At 40.9% G+C, this 13,992-nt stretch overlaps 2 protein-coding genes across 2 annotated transcripts; both read left to right on the plus strand.

Annotated features, from left to right (window-relative positions):
* The first annotated feature begins 2,607 nt into the window (after window positions 1-2,607).
* Window positions 2,608-7,513, plus strand: LOC121198797 (ectonucleotide pyrophosphatase/phosphodiesterase family member 7-like). Its single transcript, XM_041063120.1, has 6 exons — window positions 2,608-2,842; window positions 3,269-3,414; window positions 3,788-4,417; window positions 5,909-6,143; window positions 7,167-7,290; window positions 7,456-7,513. Exons 1-6 carry the CDS (start codon window positions 2,608-2,610, stop codon window positions 7,511-7,513), a joined length of 1,428 nt encoding a protein of 475 aa, XP_040919054.1.
* Window positions 7,514-9,008: 1,495 nt separating this feature from the next.
* cbx2 (chromobox homolog 2 (Drosophila Pc class)) lies at window positions 9,009-12,820 on the plus strand. The gene is made up of 5 exons (XM_041061685.1): window positions 9,009-9,081; window positions 9,175-9,218; window positions 10,819-10,884; window positions 11,167-11,236; window positions 11,312-12,820. The coding sequence occupies exons 1-5, from the start codon at window positions 9,010-9,012 to the stop codon at window positions 12,662-12,664; spliced, it is 1,605 nt and encodes a 534-aa protein (XP_040917619.1). The 5' UTR covers window position 9,009; the 3' UTR covers window positions 12,665-12,820.
* The last annotated feature ends 1,172 nt before the right edge of the window (window positions 12,821-13,992 follow it).

Below are 13,992 nucleotides of genomic sequence, written 5' to 3' on the forward strand. Positions count from 1 at the left end.
TCAAAAGTTTACTGAAGTAGAAGTGAACAAATATCAACTGTCAAATGTAAAGTATCAGTAATGTTCTCTAAAGTGATTTATATATCAACAAAGTATTGACAGTGAACATGTTTATCATGAATTAATGTGTCTGATTTGTTATTTAAAAAAAAATTTTAAATGATGTTTCCTCCAAACGTGTGATTTGTTAATCGGAAAATAAAAACACCTCCAGTGGAGATTTCCTGTGGTTTTAAGTTTTACGCTTGGACTTACTTGCATGTAACCTGATAATAAGCCACTCATGCATCAAAAGTTTGTTTGTTCACAATTCAAAACACATTGATCTCGGCACGCTAGCATGAACTTGATGGTCTACTTCCAGTCACAGCAGGGAAGAAGCCGTTTGCCATTCAAACGCCGAGTGAGCAGAATACAGATGCAGCGAAGAATTTATTTCTTCCTATGAAGGGGTGGTTTTGTTTGTATTTTACATTTGGATCTCTTTCATCTGCAGTTCTGATTTAAGAGTAAACAGTTTTTTATGCATTGAGGAAACTCAAATGCTGAACAGTTTGCTTGATTGTGAGATGAGACAGTTAATGTTTTTTTAATCTGGCAATTCTCACAAGTATCTCTAAAAAACTTTTCTGTCTCCAGATGTTTAAAAGGAATTCTGCATTTAAAACAGTATTTAAAAAAAAAAACAAAAAACAAAAAAACATGTTTATGCAACTCTGGTGATGTTCAGGTCTATTGTGCAAAGGTTAGAACAAATCCTTATTTCCAGGTATACAGCACTGAAACACCTATTTTCTCTGGCTAAAGACTGAGCAGCTTTACTTTACATGTTTGCTCAGAGCCATTTTATGTAAAACTAAATAAGCTGTGTGGATCATGAAAAAGATCCTTCTGTGTTTGTGTTTTTTATCTAAATCTCAAGAGACTAATCTTTAAATAACTGACAATATGCTATCAAAATACCTGAAAAATATCTCTGCACATCCGAATGTGTCACAGATGCATCTGAGGACACAAGAGCGACTGGAACAAAAGCGACAAATTATTGATTGTCTTGATTACTGCTGGTTTCTTTTTGAACCACCATCAAGTACACAAACAATTATTACAAACATTCCATAGACGCACACATAGCTGCTCATTAAATTATCCAATCAGAGGACCACGAAAATAGATCCAGTGGTGAATGGTGGCAAACATTTAATAAATTTTATCAGTCCTTTATCATATACCTGATGTTGCCATTGTTATATGGATGTCGTTTCAATGCTCTTTGATGCGCAATGAAATAGTTCTAGCATTAATTGTATATTGTCTGTTTTCTGGATTTTTATGATGGTAATGATGGTTTTGTGTGTGTTTTCTCAAATTGTTTAATGCACCAACTCAAACACATGAGGTTGTTGTGGGTTTCCGTCAGGGGGAGGTGAACTGCACTGGTTGTCTGTGGGCAGCAGGGAGTGCTAAAGGCAAAAACCTCACTTTTCTTCTTCTGGAAAACGTGAGAATCCCTGTGGAAATTCTGTGCAGGATTGAGAGGGTCGGATAAAGTTTGCTTGCCCCTTAAGTTCAGAGTGTGTGTGTTTGATAAAGTTCTCATAGCAGAGATCTGAGACTTGCGCCGGTCTCAGCAGTCCAAAACACTCCTCCAAATCTTGCTGACAGTGGACGACAAGCATATAGAGTTAATATGAGAAGACTAATGAATATGGATGAGGTAAATGAAAGCTGATGAATGTTATCCCTTATCTCCACAAAGATTAGACAATTCCCTTGAACCTCTGCCAAGGACATACACAATAAAGAACAAATTTGAAGAGTTAGCTTGTCTAGCAATTTGATGGACGTTGATAAGGTTACATCACAATGCAGCGTATCATGTATGGATGAGAAAATTCAGTGTAATCTGAGCTGAAACACTGAGGAGGCTGCAGTTCATGTTTAAGAACTTTGCCCGTCGTCACTGCTATTGCTGAAAAAAAAAAAATCGATGTAGATTTTAAAAGATCTTTTAACAATATCCTGGGGCTAATATACACATTAGAGTTATTAAAATGAATATGTCTATAAGGGTCTTTTACTCTCAAGAGACCACTGCTAGCTGACGAAGAGAAATATACTCTCATTTTCCTCTTCATTTTCCTGGTGTCAGATCAATCATGCACCATCCCAACTCAAGGTGAAACCCATCAAAGTGTCATTCCCCCATTGTCAGTGATTCACAGGAAACTCCGACACACAGATGGGCAGGCAGACAAACAGAAAGACAGCATCAACAAGCGAGTTAGGGGGGAAACAAACAGCCGTGATGCCCGGAGAGATTAATCTGCTTTACTGGCAGTCCTCAAGAGCAAAACGGGGAAAATTCACTGTGAACACAACTCCCAGCCATAAAATCAGCTCATAAACACCATTGGGCCGCATGCAAGAAAGTGCTGAGATAAAGTCCTTCCAATCTAACAGATAAGATAAATTGGTGAAACTTTGCACCGAACATGTTGGCTACAGAAACCTCAGGCGAGATGCCAAGAGGTGGATCTTCTGTTAAATGAGAGTTTCAGCTTGAGCATTGAGTCAGTTAAGATCTGTGAAGTGTCTGTGTTCACCATGCTGTGGACGGCGAGTCTCTGCCTCCTCTGGGCTTTGTCCATCCTCGGAGCTCCGGTAAACAAACAGAGACAGAAAGTGCTGCTGATCTCCTTCGACGGTTTCCGGTGGGATTACGACCGTGATGTCGACACACCGAACCTCGACAAAATGGCCAAGGATGGAGTCAAAGCCTTATATGTCACACCTCCTTACCTCACCATCACCAGTCCTACACACTTCACCCTCTTGACAGGTAAAGTGTTTCATTTTCTACAACAGTGCTTCCAGTTGGCAGGGGATCTGCATATCATGACAGAATAGGAAGCCACTCTGAGTTTACTTTGCAAGGATAGAAAAAAGCCACGGGAAAAAGGAATTAGTTGTAATTGAATGTCCCAGGGTCCAACAGCTTTTATAGCTGAGTAAGATGATTATGCTTGGATGACTGAGGGAAGAATTCTCTGCTCCCTTTCTTATTTTGACTCTCAAATCATCAGTGCCAGCTAAAAGAAATTTAACTTCCTTGAAATTAAATTCCTCTAATCTCCAAAGTTGGTCGTAAGACCTTGTCCAAAAGCGTCATGCCACTCAGCCCGTTAAGTTGATAGAATTTTTAATGTGAATGTGTCACGCTATGAATAATGAGTGGAAGCGGACTGACAGTGATTCTCTCCTGTAGGCCGCTACATTGAGAATCACGGGGTAATCCACAACATGTGGTTCAACACAACCACCACTGAGAAGAAGCCTTACTATCAGACTCAGTTTGTGAATGAGTGGTGGGACAATGGCACTCTGCCTATCTGGATCACAGCGCAGAGACAGGTCTGTGCAGCACAATTTCCATCTTATCACTGAGAGACTGTTTTGCTGTTTACAGCACTAGAAACCATTTCTCTTGACAAAACACCTCTGAAAGCCTGCTGAATGATTTCAGCTACATCACCAGAGTTATACTGCAAATTACTTTAGATGTTAACTGCATGCAAATGACGGCTGCTGAAAGGCTGCCTGCAAGGTTCAGCAGTAGGTTTAAGAAAGTTAATGAAAATCCAGCAACTACTGATTTGATTTCCTTGTATGTTGACCAACAGTATGAGCAGATTAATTCTTGGCATGCTTGTTAACATGTCAAAGTACATGTGTCATATTTATGTGCGTGTGATGTTAATGTGGCCTATTTTTCCTAACCTTCAAGGGCCTGAAAGCTGGCTCTCTTCACTTTCCTGGCACAGCTTCCAGTTACCAGGGACAGGTTGCTATGGTGCGGGAAGTGGAGCCACTGCTTTACAACTACAAGAACGAGACTGCTTGGCGAGAGAACACAGACAAGGTGATGGGCTGGTTCAGAGACCAGGACCTGGACTTTGTGTCCCTGTACTTTGGTGAGCCAGACGGCACAGGCCACAGATATGGTCCAGACTCCCCTGAGCGTCGGGAGATGGTCAAGCAAGTTGACAGAACTGTGGGCTACATTCGACACTCGGCTGAACAACACGGGCTGAACAACAGCCTAAACATCATCATCACAGCAGACCACGGCATGACCACGGTGTACCGCAACGGCCTGGTGGAGGAGATCACCCTGTCTAAGATCCCGGGCTTCTCGTTCCGTGACCTGTCATTTCACCTGGTGGACTTCGGACCCTCCGGGATGCTTTTGCCAAAGCCAGGCATGCTGGAGAAGGTTTACAATGCCTTGAAGGGCGCCCACCCACACCTCCATGTATACAAGAAGGAGGAGATGCCAGAGCGCCTCCACTTTTCCAAAAACGATCGTATCCTGCCCATCGTTTTATGGGCTGACCCTGGATATGTCATCAATGGGGTGCGTTGACAGAAAAAGTCACATTTTCTTTTTATGTGTCCCTTGTTTAAGGATTGAACGTTACAGAGTCGTTTAAGACTGAAGGCAAATACTTTGCAGAAATACAGCTGTTGAGTGTTACCTAATCACTGAGGGGCTGGTTTGGACAAACATGCCTTAAAGTTTAAAACCACAGAGTGATGTGCAGCAGCAGTTTTCTGCCCGCTGCAAGTCCTATTGATTTACCCTTTAAAGTAAACAGGTCCCTCATGTTGTCATTTGTGCCCTCTAACATACCAAGTTTCAGAGTGCAGCTTTAAAACAGCAGCAAAATGTCAAAATACTCCTTTTACTACTAAGACTCTTAAGAACCAAAGCTGCCACAACATTTACATTTCATGCTGTTAGGGTATTGGCAACTTCTTAACAATAGTCAGTAATTTATGTGATTATGGCCCACTTAACTGGTAATAGGGAAATCTAATGACCAAGCACTGATACACTGACACAGATAAATCGCCAGATAATCTGATCTGTTCATGCCATCCAGTTTGATCTAGAAATGTCCTGGTCTTGCCAACGGAAATACTGAAATTACAAGTTGCATTTTTCTCATAGAAAATGGTGAAACTGGACTCTTTTTAACTAAAAACAAGGAGTTAAATTCTAATCTTAGTGCATTACAATTTTAATCAAATGAATTTGCACGTCCTCGGGATAATCCGGGCCTGGCTGATGACATGCGGTGCTCTCAAATGCTTCATGAAGCTATTCATGCCTCAAAATTAGCATTTTCATTTGGCTCCACACTCACTCAGTCACTCCACTGTGCAGCAACTTTGCAAGTGAATGTGTCAGTCAGTACAGAGAACCATCGTATCATAACTTAATTTAAAGAGTAAATGGCTGAACTCACAAAATGTCGCCAGATGCTGACGATGGGGAAAATAATCAGCCCTGTTAATCCACTGATGACACGGGTTATCTGAAGTCTACGGGTTACGACCGACCACGATCGTGACTGTATTATCTGACTCTTTGTTCTCTCGCTTTATGGCCACTTAAACTCCTTTTAGTCTGATCCCAGAGAAGGATAAGCATGTTGAGACCTTTACATAAGAGCTAAGATAACTGAATGCTCATAGTACTATTTATATCACAGGTTGTTTCATCAAGCTTAATGTATACAACAAAATTATCAAATGAATTTATGTCTTTTAGGTATTTTTTTGAAAACAGACATTTTAGAGATGGATTAAAATTCTCATTTATCTACTTTCATTCGATATTAGTCACAGAGAGAGAACAGGCCTTCATCCTACAGCATGGAAACAACTCTTTCACTTGGTCAATACCTCCCTCTGCTGACTAAATGAGAGCAGGCCAAGATGTGCGAGCTCTGAAGCTGATAAGGCCCTGTTACTAAAATCACAGGCTTAAAGAGCTGCAGTCTAATTGAATCCAAACTGGGTCATGCGAGCTGTGTTAACTGTCCCATGTGTGTCCTTGCAGTATTTCCCGGTTCAGTTCCACAAGGGAGAGCACGGCTTTGACAACCAAGAGATGGACATGAAGCCTTTCTTCAGGGCAGTGGGTCCAGCGTTTCACAAGAACCTGGAGGTGGGACCTTTTGAGACCGTAAACATCTACCCCTTGATGTGTCACATCCTGGGCATCCAGCCGGAGGTCAACGATGGCCACCTGAATGCCACCAAACACATGCTGGTTGCTAGCGCTGCTACTCAGGGTGAGTTTATATCAGACTAATGAGCCTCTCCCCATGGCCTCGAAAGTGTGTCACTCCAACACCTGCTCCTTCATTACTAGGCCATTCATCCATCATTTCCGACTTCACATATGTCCAGATCAGATGCAGAGCTACTGTAGGTTAAAACTAGAAAGTACATCTGGCATTGCTCATGGTAAGTTCAGAAAGATTAAAAGTACGGGTGTCTAAAAATCTGATGCAAGCTGTCTTATGTTAAATAGTTAAAAGGACCATGTCGGCAGTATTTTTGACAAAAATGCATATTTGTCAACAAAATCCCTGAAAAGACCAAAACCAGTAAAGTGTTAGTTCATCTCTCCATATTTTCGAACTTTCCTATCCGGTACGTCAAACTCTGGCCAAAGTCCACTGGTTTGGGACATTTAAAAATGGGTCATTGATATATAGTTGTTTTTTTTTTAAGGCTCAGTAAGTTCCTACAAAAAACAGCAAACATTGCTCAGGAGGAAATAGTGCATTTGTTGGGAACTATTTTCAGCAGAGGATTAAGACACATTTGGTGCTATAGTGAGTATTTGGGGCAGCAGGATGGTGTGTGTGGGACTGAATCAAAGTAAACTACAGCGTGTGTGTGGACACGGTGATGAAGGAACACGTAAGCCTGTGCAAAACTGTGATTTGTTGATGTTTTTTTAAATACTTTTTGACAATAATGAAGCTCTATAGCACAGAGGAATAACAAGACAAAATGCAAACATAACTCTTGTAGCGCCATCATGTGGTTAGTTGATGCGGCTCAGTGCTGGAGTAGAGGCAGTACTTTGGTTGCTGTAGGTTGCAATTTTGGAAATTCAGGTACTAAAAGAAGCAGATGAATACGAAAAATCACAATGAAGTAAACTGGGTAAAATATCACTGTGGTTCTTAAAGATATTTGCACACAATCCCAGAAGTGTGCAAAATCTGTCAAGAAATATCAGCATCAGCCTTCCAAAAACACAAACTTAAATTATGAATGTTCTGTTTTTTTTCTTTCTTCAGGTGAAAACGTGAATTTCCTGAAAAATGTCTTCACTGGATTAACTGCAGTGACTGGATTACTTGTTGTAGTTTTTATAGTGATGGTATCCCACAAAATATTCAAGAGGAAACGCAACAATAAAAGGTAATGACAGAGTAATTAAAAATCATTATTACATGCCATTACTGTTTGTCCCCTGTACGTCTGAGCGACAAAGGTAAAATCAATATTTCTGAGAATAATAATATTTATTATACATTTATTTATATACCATCACAATTGTCACCGTTGTATCTTTCTGTTTTTCAGATCAGGAAGTTTTAAAGATCTTCCAGAAAAAGAAAACAAAATACAAACTTCACTTTGATCATCACACAAAAAACGCAATGCTTCAGTGTGAGACTGAGAAACAGCTGCACAAGGAAAATCTCTGGGTGATTCTCTCTCATCTTATGTGACGAAATGCACAAGGAATCACACAGAGTTTTGTACCATTTTACAAATTATTACTATTGGTAATAGAACTATTGGTTCTATTGGTTCTGTGTTTGTTCAATGAATTTTCTGAGAGTGTGAGCAAACAACGTTTATATGCACATTACTGTCTGTTTCACATTGTAATTTTTAAACAAATAAACTTAATTTACCAAAAACCTAATTTACTTACGGTTATTAAGCTGTTTTAAAATTGTGCCTTCAATAAAAGCACCTGAAAACATAAACTTAGATCAGTTATTCTATATCAATTTATCGCTATTAATTATTTATAACCACAAAAAATATAAATAAAAACACTATGAAAAGAAAAGTAATAAAAGCAATATGTCTTAAAAAGTGTGTTTTAAGATCAGATCTGAGAACAAAGCAGTGATTAATTTATTACGATCGCGTCTCTACTTTCACTTACAATATGCGAACATGTTTCAATCAGACGACGGTGTCTGCCAAGGGACATAATTCATCAGCCACATTCTCGGTTGCCCGCCTCTCTTCGCGTACGATTGTCAAGTTACGAACGGAAGCATTGAACTTCCGGTTAAGTCTTTCAAAATGAAACTATATTTAACGACGTCCACGCTGTATTTACTTTATAAAATATAAATTAACCAAAGACCAGAATCGCGCTGGTTCTAAAAAAAAATCCTGGAAAAAGTTTCTTTCATTAACTGATTTTTTAATTAATTAATATTTTACAGCAATTTCTACTGAATTTAAATATATTTTTTCTTACTTTAGAAAATTCGAATAGTCAAACATTTTGGTTAATTTACTGGTTAGACTGATTCCTGATAAAGTCCAAAACTAATTGCCAGAGCTCATTCACCCATAAATGCAACATGCAATATTTTATTGATGGTCGTTTTACTGTATATTTCAATTTTATAGGAGACACTGTTTGGTTTTATTATTATGGTGCATTTTCAACATCTGACCAAGGACAACAGATGTCAAATTAGCCTTCTAAGTTCACTCTGGCTGATTTACACTTCTTGTTTTCTGATGATAAATTTAAAATGTACTTAGTGAACAAGTGAATTATAAAGAACACATACACCATTATTTTAGGAAAGGCTTAACAAAAGAAAACACTTCTGAGTTATGAAGCTATTGCTTTGGTGTGTGACTTTACTATTTAGACCTGCCCTCAAATCCAAAGTATTTTTTCCTTGACCTTCTGCCTCTACAGACCAGTTTAGTCCTTATTTCCAAAAATGCAACCTTCCGCATATTATCTGATCTCACAGAAAACTTTATTTTGGAGGTAAGACTCTCCACATCCGGCCCTGCGCGGGCGTCATTGCGTCTGGCTGGACGCAGCTCTCGTCTTTTGATAAAGGATTCTTATTCGGGGCGAAGGCAGACATGGAGGAGCTGAGCGCCGTTGGAGAGCAGGTTTTTGATGCGGAATGCATTTTAAACAAACGACTGAAAAAGGTCAGAGCCGCGAACCGCATTAACTTTCATCCGCGGCGTCTTCCCCGTCCCAGCTGCTGATAAAACCTTCTCCCTCTCTCGGTTTTCTTTCAGGGAAAGTTGGAGTTTCTGGTGAAGTGGAGGGGATGGTCATCTAAGTAAGTACAAGTGGTGCTGCTCTGCCCGAAACAATGAAAACAACAACAACAACGTGTCGCTTGTTGCTTTTGGTAAAACTGTTCGCTGAACCGCTCGTTTTTTTCCAGAAAAGCACAAAGTCCGAACTAAAACAAAGAACCGTCTGGTTTTGTTTCTGGAGGCGCTTTCTCCAAACACAGCTCCCAAATTCTGCCTCTACATTTGCCTTCTTTTGTTCATAACACCTCAAATTTGGGAAGTTAGCGGAGGGAAAAAGAAAATACTTTTCAGGCTGCATCAGTTTTATTCTTTGTTTTTTTTTCCATAATTACATTAATTCAGATAATCGATTTGTTAAAGTCATTTTATTGCGGACTTTAAACAAGTTTTTTGTGTGTGTGTGCGAGGCGGACCCGAAAAATCAATAATTCAGTCAGATTTTCGGGAGGCCGATCTTTGATTTATAGCTACTTAATTTCATGATGTATTGATCACATAACTCAACATTCAAGTTATTTTCGCGCTGTTCTTATTTTGCGTTTATGTTGCTGCTTGTAAGGCTCCACTCTGACTTCATTTCTTGTCACTTGCCCTCTCTGTTCACAACACATTGTTGCTGTAATCCACCATCAATGCACACGGTTGCCTGCCAGCTCCATGGCTTTCTGTTAGAACCACATCCTTTGTGTGTGTGTGTGTGTGTGTGTGTGTGTGTGTGTGTGTGTGTGTGTGTAGGGAAAGGGTGGGGGTTGATTATTCCACTGGTGGCTGCTGATCAGAATAGGCCATTCAACAACAAGTGATGAGGAGAAAGGTCATTACACATGCACGCAGCTCAGATCACTTCAAGAAAAAAAACAATGCCAAAACACAATGCCCTGTTTTCAGATAGTTTCTGCAGTAAATCTGACGCAGGTTATTCAGCAGACGCAGCTCTGGGGACCTCGTCATGATGCACAGGTGCAATAGAGAAACAACTGCGAAACAAAGCTGTTTGCCATCTAAACGACGCACCGTGCTGTGCTGTCATAAGCACAGCAGACTTCGTTATTTTCATGACTTCCCATAAATGTCACAGCACTTCCATGACCTAAAAATGGCCTTCCTTCCTGATTTGTTCCTGGTTTTTCTACAGAGACGAACAGCTGGGGTTTCACCACAGCCGAGCTCATTGTGGAAAGAAAAATAACTAAAAGCTGAATCTGGTTTGGTGGCTAAGCTGTGAAGTACCTTATGCGGTATTTGACTGGAATAGCGAAACTTTCCCTAAGATCAATGTGTCTTAACTGCTCTTTTTATAGATCGCTGCACAGTTTTGGTCAATTTCTCTAAGTAAACACAAAACAATCCTAAAAAATAGAATCATTGTATTTATTACGGCTGAATAATATCATTTAGTCCTGGTCCTGTTTTGAGTTTTCTTGAATGGTCTTTGTTTGTCTCAGGTAACACATAGGTTGCCTATAATTCTCCTGAATGAATGATCTGTGTTGAAAAGTAAATTTCTAAATTTGGGGTTACTGCTGAGGCTGGAAGGTACATTAAGTCTCGCAGGGTCACCTTGCTTCTTTATTCTAACATGATGTGAAGTGTAACGCTCTTTACGTCAATTTATTTCAGACACAACAGCTGGGAGCCGCAAGAAAACATCCTTGACCCAAGACTGTTGGCTGCATTCAACAAGAAGTGAGTGTCCTTATCAGACATTAACACACCAATGAGTGGACAGTCTGTTAACTTCAAAATTAGTTTTGTAATTGAAATATGGAAAATACCTAATTATTACACATTAGATGTAGTTGCAATCCAAAACACTATGTATGGTGATATACAGTATGTTGTAGTTTTTCTGCAAAAAAAGCAGTCGACAAAGATTTAATCTGTACAAGACAAAGGAGCTATAATGTTAGTTAATGAATATTCCCACATTAAGTATTTTTCAAAATATATATATTTAAAATTTTATAGAGAGCAAGAAAAAGAGCTCCTGATGCGTAAGAGAGGAAAAAGGCCAAGAGGACGGCCGCGAAAAATTCTTGTAAGTACAATTTAAAGCAGAACATCATGTTTGACGGTTTCGTACTCCGAATCTAATGTTTGCCCTCTAATTTAGGAAAATGTGCCCGAAGCTCCAAAATCAAGCAGCTCTTCATCTGGCTCATCATCATCTTCCTCAGATTCCTCATCCTCATGCTCCTCCTCTTCGTCCTCATCAGAGGACGATGACGAAGACAGCGGCGCTAAGCAGGCCAACCCGGGCGTCAGAACACGAGACCTTCACCCTGTCCCTCAGAAGAAGGCGCAGATTGTTGTGGCTAAACAGGAGCCCCCCAAAAAACGAAGCAGGAAACCCCTGGCCCCCGAAGTGAAGGAATTTCAGCAGAACAAGGGCCCTCGCAAAATCCTAAAGACGTCCAAAGACACGGATCTTCCAGGAGCAATCAAAAAGCCGGTTCACCCAGCAAGCTTCACCTTCATGGGTTTCCATCGGGGCTCAGCTAGGGATACAGCGGGTAGTCCGAACAGGAGCTCTGTGGCCCAGGGTGGGGCTGTTAAAAACTCCATGAGCTCTGTGGGATCTGGCAGATCAGTCCAGCCTGCCCCCCCCTCCCTGAACAAATCCACCCAGAGCGAAAATGTCACAGAGGATAAACTGTCCATCTCCAGTATGAGCAGTGGGACAAGTCTGGATTTGAAAGCAGTTGCTGGTAAATCAAAAGGGGTCGCAGCGCTGAATTTGAATACATCCAAACACCCCATTCAAGGAACCACTCAGCATACACTAAGCTCCCCCAATGGACAAAAAAAGCCCCAGGGCCCTGTGTCAGCACTGCAGCGGATACCCAATAATAAAGCAGTGGCCTCTGTACCATCTAAGAATGCCTCCTCCAATCAAGTTTCTGGACCTCAGCCGCTCAACCTTCAGAGCAAATCAGTGCAAAGCAACGATGCCCCTGGAAATGGCACTACCACAGTGTCAGGCCTGAGAAATGCCACAAACCAAGCAAGGAAGACCACCGTCACACAAACTCAGGAGTATAATCCTCCTAAGAGTCCAGCGACCGCTGGAAGACTGCAGACCCGAAAGAACCAGCCAGGAGCCGATAAGGTCAAGGAGGCGACTGAAGTCCAGACCTCTAGAGTCCAAGGCAGGCTGGAGAAGAGCAGTGTGCATAAATCCTCCACAGAGGTCCAGAGCCAGCAAGACAGATCGGTCTACAAAGATGGCAAAAAAGCCAAGATGAACGACATGAGCACAGGCGAAGAGGAGAGCAGCTCAGACTCCGACCAGGATTCTTCCTACACCGGACAGGATCGTTCGGTAGTGGTCCAGAACCAGGACTGGAAGCCCACACGCAGTCTGATAGAGCATGTGTTTGTAACAGATGTTACTGCTAATCTAGTTACTGTCACAGTCAAGGAGTCACCGACCAGTGTGGGATTCTTCAGCATTCGCAACTACTGACAGGATTCAAGACTCTGCAAACCAGATGGTCTGTGAAGCAAACAGATGGGATTTGGGTTCTGAAGGAAGTAGGTAAACCTCTGGCAGGACAATTCCTGAGAAACACATCAGGGAATGGAGGTCAAATCGCTCTTCATTTTCTTTCAGTAAAAGACATTTTTGGGTAAAAAAAAAAAAAAAAAAAGCAAAAACAAAAAACAAAAAGGACCAGACATCAGTTATTGATTGTGATTATTTATTTGCTCATGTCTACAAATTATTCAAGAAAAGGCAGCCTGCTAATCTCAAATCTCAACAAATCTTTGTAGTCTCACTAAGTTCAGAATTGCTGAGGTTCTACAGAGAGAACATACTCCCCATTTTCATCTTTCAAGTATGTATTTACATTCACACCATCTGCTTTGTTACATACATAACTAAGCAGATAAGAGGAATGTCTTAATGAAGAAACTATGAAAGGTAGGCATGAGCAGGAGGGCTAGCTTCTTTTATGGATGGCAAACACGTAGTTCATAATGTATCATAATGTGTTGTGAATCCATATCAGTCGATAGTTAATGTAAACCAGTTTTTAGTTCTTAGTATAGTATTGTTTTTTTATGTTTCATAAATTAGCTACCTCTTTTTTAACATTTGCTGCAAATGTATATTCATTTCTTATGGGGACAGGAAAACCGTTCCCTCCAGGGTATACCATCATTATGTCCATATATTTGTTTTTATATAGCTCTAATGTATTGAGTTCTCATGCTGTATACACTTGTTAGTACCAGCAACCGGCTCAAGCAGCAGGCAACACCTTTGTTTCTGTGCTAACTCCATTAGAACTGGACCTGAGTTCCACACAGTGTTGAACTGTGCGCACCTTTATCTCCCCGAAAAGAAGAAGTTTCATTCCACAGTGCAGCCAGTTAATCGGCACAGTTTTTCCAAATGGGCTGGAGCATGTGGGGAGTCAGATACAGTATCTCTGTTCCTCCCTGGCGCTCAGATAAGGCTCGGTTCTCGCTGAGGTTTGCTCTTCTGCCTTTGCATCAGTTCTGTCCTTCAACAAGGTACTTCACCAGCAACTTTAATCTTCTTAGACTTGTAATTAATATGGACTAAAACCAGAGAGTAAGTGCTCCTGTTCGCATGGCTGGATGATCACGGACAGTACACCTGACGATGCTTCTCCCTCAGTCTGTCAAAGGCTCCCATGAGCCTTGGAGACTGCTAAAGGAAACTGCTTTTAAAGTGCAAAGCAGTAAAAGGTTGGGCGTGGACAAAGCTCAGCAATGAACTGTTCAGCATTGTTTGTCCCAGACCGCAAAACACCGGATTTCATT

Source organism: Toxotes jaculatrix, chromosome 18, assembly GCF_017976425.1.
Source record: "Toxotes jaculatrix isolate fToxJac2 chromosome 18, fToxJac2.pri, whole genome shotgun sequence".
Taxonomy (NCBI): Eukaryota; Metazoa; Chordata; class Actinopteri; family Toxotidae; genus Toxotes; species Toxotes jaculatrix.